Source organism: Triticum dicoccoides, chromosome 2B (genome assembly GCF_002162155.2).
Source record: "Triticum dicoccoides isolate Atlit2015 ecotype Zavitan chromosome 2B, WEW_v2.0, whole genome shotgun sequence".
Classification (NCBI taxonomy): Eukaryota; Viridiplantae; Streptophyta; class Magnoliopsida; order Poales; family Poaceae; genus Triticum; species Triticum dicoccoides.
In genome coordinates, this window is record NC_041383.1 from 95,187,541 (window position 1) to 95,193,043 (window position 5,503).

General features: G+C 42.6%; 1 protein-coding gene across 1 annotated transcript in view; it reads right to left on the reverse strand.

The window, feature by feature from the left end:
• The window catches only part of LOC119362332 (DNA-directed primase/polymerase protein-like), a 9,495-nt gene extending 4,211 nt beyond the window's left edge, over positions 1–5,284 (reverse strand). Inside the window, exons 1-10 of the mRNA XM_037627537.1 lie at positions 5,140–5,284; positions 4,790–4,861; positions 4,249–4,540; positions 4,031–4,161; positions 3,773–3,942; positions 3,542–3,688; positions 3,238–3,289; positions 2,545–2,719; positions 1,711–1,793; positions 293–505 (exon numbers count right to left, since the gene is read on the reverse strand). Of these exons, the coding sequence (XP_037483434.1) occupies positions 293–505; positions 1,711–1,793; positions 2,545–2,719; positions 3,238–3,289; positions 3,542–3,688; positions 3,773–3,942; positions 4,031–4,161; positions 4,249–4,315 (1,038 nt within the window). The 5' untranslated portion in view covers positions 4,316–4,540; positions 4,790–4,861; positions 5,140–5,284. The remainder of the gene's footprint in view (positions 1–292; positions 506–1,710; positions 1,794–2,544; positions 2,720–3,237; positions 3,290–3,541; positions 3,689–3,772; positions 3,943–4,030; positions 4,162–4,248; positions 4,541–4,789; positions 4,862–5,139) is intronic.
• Between the last annotated feature and the right edge of the window lie 219 nt (positions 5,285–5,503).

Consider the following 5,503-nt stretch of genomic DNA (forward strand, 5'->3'; position numbering starts at 1 on the left):
TAGGTGCTGAAGGGTGGACCCTACGCCAACCTAACAGTGAGTTTTGGTTGCCACATCTCACTTATAGCAGGACCCACCCACCGGTCAGATTCAGCGTCAATCGGTGCTTAATCGTGTGATTCGTGTTTTCTCTAAACAGACTATTGGATACTGGTTGATTTTTGCAAAAAAAAGGTGGTGTTTTTTTTTACTCAGTAGCCACAATTGTGGTGGTTTTTTGCAATTAAGTCATCCATTAAAGCCATATCTTTTGTCTAGCATAAAAACGAGCCTGTGGTCAAGAGCTGCTTACCATGTTCTTACATTTGAAACGTCCAGTAGCCACAAGAAATGATTTTTTCCCAGACTTTGATGAGAAGGCTAAACGGAAGCAACGATTACGAGAGTATACAGCAGTATCCACGAAGAGCTGATCAACAGGTTCTGCGCCGCTGCTATCTTTTGTAATATACAGCTTATCAAGGTTGGGATTGGCTGCACGTTGAGCGGCAATCCGAGAGCAGATCTGTGGAGAAGAATAATATTTCATTCTGGAAGCCACAGGAAGCAATACAGTTTATCAAGGTTATAGAACATGCAACACAATCAAACTCTACCCTTGAACCCCAAAGGATGTGAAAAAATCTATTTCTCTGAACATAAACCCCATTGCCAAAAAAAAATAATTCTTAAGCATATATTGGAAAACATATAGTCTCCATTTAAATTCGAAGTTCTTTGTTTTTGTTTTTCTAACATCAGTGATATATTTTCATTACAAAAGAAAACAGAAAGTGAATTAACTAGCTGAAATGTGGCAAATGAGCTCTTTGCTTCTATGTCTTAATCTTTGACTTGTTCTTTTATTTGTCCCTCTTCCTTTGACTTGTTGACCATGATGGCCTGCTTAGGCCCATGATAGCTTGCTCGGACTTTTGTTGACTGTCTTGACTTGTGTTGACCGCCTATGCAGATGCCATGTATGACTAGGTTGGAACCGTAAAAAAAGGGCAACCTGGTGCATGTAGCTCCCGCTTGCGCAGGGTCCAGGGAAGGGTCCGACCACTTTGGGTCTATAGTACGCAGCCTTTCCCTACATTTCTGTAAGAGGCTGTTTCCAGGACTTGAACCCATGACCTCATGGTCACAAGGCAGCAGCTTTACCACTGCGCCAAGGTTGGAACCGTAGTATAAGCATTTTATTTTCCCACAACAAAAATATTCTAGAATACCCGCCCCCCACCCACCCCACCCCACCCCAAAAAAAGGAAACAGAAACCACACTATCCAACTATTTAATTATCTTGTTGAACAGTGATAGCCATGTTTTCTAGAAGATAACATAGAACCCGTTCATCAAGGGGTTTTCAATCCCTTACTGGAAGAATGAAAGGACTGTAATTTTTCCTCAATACAGAAGAGATTTTGATTAAATAAGTTACCAAGTATACTTCGAGTACTATGTCCTATGTTGTGCTTGCTCTATTGGTGGCTCGCTGCTAATACAATACACATTAAACAGACGTTTCACATATGTACTTCCACCATGTATTGCTTAGAACATTGCTAAAATGATAAATTTAGAATTGTTGTTTGGTTGAATATAATCAGTACAGCAAACTGTGTAGCAATTGACAAAGATAAATATAACCTGCATAACAAGGTATTCAGCAACTGAAATTTATAAATTTACAGAAAGCAGCAAAACTAAAGATTGAGATTGAATAATACCTCAGAGGTAAATGCACCAACATGGGAGTTATCCTTGAATGCAGTCTTTGGTATACGAATGATCAAATGGCGCGAAAACTTTTCTAAGCAAACAACAATAGTTTTCATGTGAGTACCATTAAGCAGCATAGAAGTTCACCATGACAAGAGTATGGTCTATAACAAAGAAAACTAAAAAATATATGGAAATCTTTGGTGCAAACATATTTGAATAATAATCAATAAGTGGCAACTTCAATCTGCTTTCACGTTGTTCTACTTCTCGTAACTCCTTGCTTGTAGAATAACTTGTTTGTGGTGGAAAAGGCATACATTAAGTGCATGAAAACAAACTAATGCTTTAACCATATCCACTCTGATAATATATAAATCTGCAACTTATTTTACTACAACTGTTCTAGAACCGTGACTATAACTTGTGCTCGCCCTGTCCTAGACAAATTACTTAGTAATAGTACTGTTTTCTTCTTTCTTGTACTCTGAATGTTAAATTCTCAAATTTCTCTGTGGAGAAGCCCTGCACCTTGAGAGAAGAATCCAGGTACATCACAACATGATTAGGCTGAGAGCCATGATGCCTCAGTTCAGCATTACTAAGAAGTGGTACCATACAATTTAGTTATATGATTTCCAAACATGCCTAGTGTACACATCTACTCAATAATTATGCAAGAATAATCCTCACATTAAGTTAAAAGTTACAGAATCGCATAGCCACCAGTCAACCAGAACATGCACAAGCTAATCGTATTCATCGTAGGGTGATTCCACCATTCTTATAGAAAGCAATTTTCCAGGGTTAAAATAGATGCAAAGGAGAACAAACTGGGCCACCTTCATTAGATGAGTCTAATTCTATGATCCATTCTTCTTGTCCTTCGATGGAATATTTGTCCTGCAAGGCACTGAATGTGACAGCAACCAATGTATCAACCATTTCATCTGCATCTCTCTTCTGGTTCAGTTTTGCGTTAAACTCGAGATCAAAGTAAATGTGGCAAGGTGAACCCTGTAGCATCAGTAGAGATGTTATAGTCGATATCTAGGTTGTGACCATTTGTGGTAAAATTCAAGCATTAATGTATGTAAACCGATTCATCAAATTTAAACCATAATACTCCCTCTGTTCACTTTTATAAGACCTTGAAGACATTTCAGACAATGTGCAAAACAGCCTATTTTGAGCTGTCTGAAAGGACTTACAAAAATGAACGGAGGGAGTGGTATTTTTTTTTCTCTATGGAGAGTATTAATCCCCTGGCAAGACAGCTTGCAAATAATGCACAAAAAACACTCAGTTTGAGTAAAGTTAAGGCAAGCATAACCTGCTTTTCCTTACCAAGTTTATGAGTTAGGAATTATAAAAGCCAGAGATAATTACGTCCTTACGGACTCTTTCTGCACATCCTCCCCATCATAACAGGGAACTAGAACATGAAATTAAGGTGATATACAGAATTTTCTGTGTAAGCTACCATATAACATATAATTTGTGACCATTTTTAGGACAAAGATATGGAGACTTGCCTCCTGGATAACTTCATAGTGATGGCGAATCTGTGGGTCCATATTATTGTACCTGGAAGAAGACGGTACCACGGAGCAGAATGGATTGGTATTATCAATATAATTGGCCATTTAAGGAAAACAAGACAAAAATTCAAATATGGCACAAAGTAACAGATGATGCAGTTTTATTCAGAGGGCCCAACTTGTTTCGCCCCCTAGTAACAGGAGGTTACAATGAAACAACCAAGCAGAATGAGATGGATAGATATAAGCTATAAGGTATGTATGAATGGAAAGGTCAACAATGTAACAAGGTCTCAACCTTCTCCAGAACTCGTCATATGTAGACACAAGGAATCTTCTTTGCCCGCTCAAGTGATCTTGATAACTGAAGACTTTGGTGTGTGCATGTTCCTTTGAGAACCTTATTGCCTCATCTTGCCTAGGGAATGTAGCCCAAACAACATCCCTACATACCCACAAAAAGAACAGCATTCAGAACAAAACGAGCTCATTTGCCACACGCGAATGAAACATCAACTAAACTAGACACCTGGAGATCAAATCAGTTTGCTTCTTGAGGTCAATGTGGATTTCACGAAGCAGCCTCAAGAGGCTCATCGGCTTTTTCACTGGAACACCTTGTGGAGAACCGTAGAACACAACTGGAGACATCTGCTTTCGATTTCTGAATTTGATCGCGGCTGATGATGGCTCCCTATGCTGGAATGAACCAGGAATCGCATGAATTCACTTTCTCTTTCATGTTTCTTGTAGTTAAACCACAAAATCGAACTTAAAAAAAGGTCACCTCGCTCGCATTTTCCCCAGCTTTCCGTGTCGAAGCAGAAGAGGAACTGCTTCCGCCGCCATCGCCTTCCGCCGAAGGCGTGACCCGCAACTTCTTGCCCTGCTGACGCGGTCTCACCCTGAATGCCGACTCTGAATCCCAATCGAGTCGAATCGACCAAATAAATCAAGATATATTGGGGGGGAAACCAGCCCTTTTTGTAGAAAAAGGGAACTTACGAGGAGGGGAGACGCCGCATTTGAAGCAGGCGAAGAGGCGATCCACATCGTCCTTAGAAGACCCCATCGGATTCAAATCGATTCAAATTCCGTGTGATGATGTTTGATCCCCTTGATAGCTAGGGCTTGTGGTTTCGGGATAGAAAACTAAAAATGTTCGAGGGCAGGAAATTGGTTTCCTGTTAGCACGAAAGGGCTGCTCGGGCGGCGGTTGAAGCCAACCACCGCTCGCTTTTTATTTTTCTTCTGGGCCGAACAAAAGGAGAAGTAACTTCTTTTGCTTGCAGTCCATCTACAATGCAAAATTGAACCAAAAAAAAAACAAGACACCATGATCAGCGTCTATACAGTACAGATAACTTGAAATAGCCACTCAAATATATGCTTATTGTTCCAAGCAAAATAAAAAATGCTCACTGTCCATACAAAAAGAAATACATGTCACTGTCCATACGCAAACAAATGTATGCTCGCTTATGCACACAATGAAACCATAGAAAAGCACAACAAAAATCGTTTGCCATGCGCAGCAGGGTTGTACCTTTGATTTTTGAGGGATAACAGGACTGTCCTGCTGCTTCTGTTCGTCGGCTCGGTGCCTCCTCCTTGCTAGCTGCAGAGAAAGGGAGGGATGCATCAGATCTGGCACAAGGAGGAGCAGCAAAAGAACACAGAACATATAGATATGTCGGATCTAGCAGAGAAACGAGAGAGGGGGGAGGGGGCCGAAGCAGCGCCTCCGTACCCCGCCGTCGGCGCCTCCATTCCCCGCCTCCACAGCGCCCCGCCGCCGGCGCTCACGTCCACAGCAGCCCTCGAAACCAGAGTGTGGGAAGAGGGAGAGAGGATGCCAGAGAGCTAGAGAGAGAGGAGGAGGAGGAGGGAATGCACCTGCAGGCTGCAGCGCTGCCTCTTTTGCTCAGCCGCTCCGCCGCTCCGATCAGGAACCGCAGCCGCCGCCGCCGCTGCCTTTCGCCTCCGTGGGAGCGGCGAGAATAGCGGAGGTTTTGGCGGGCGCTAGGCGTCGTCCGGCCGACGCGAGCCCAAAATCAACCGCATCGCGGGCCGTTGGATCGGGGCGTCGCATAGCCGTTCAATGAGCGCAAGCTGGACCCACGTTACAGTTGCAACTCTAGAGCGTTCTGAAAAAAAACAAGTAAAAACCCAACCAAACACTTGCTTTAACGCACCACCCTTTCCTTCGAAACATCTCCGAGCGAGAACCGTGGATGGTTAGAGCATCTCCAGCCACGCC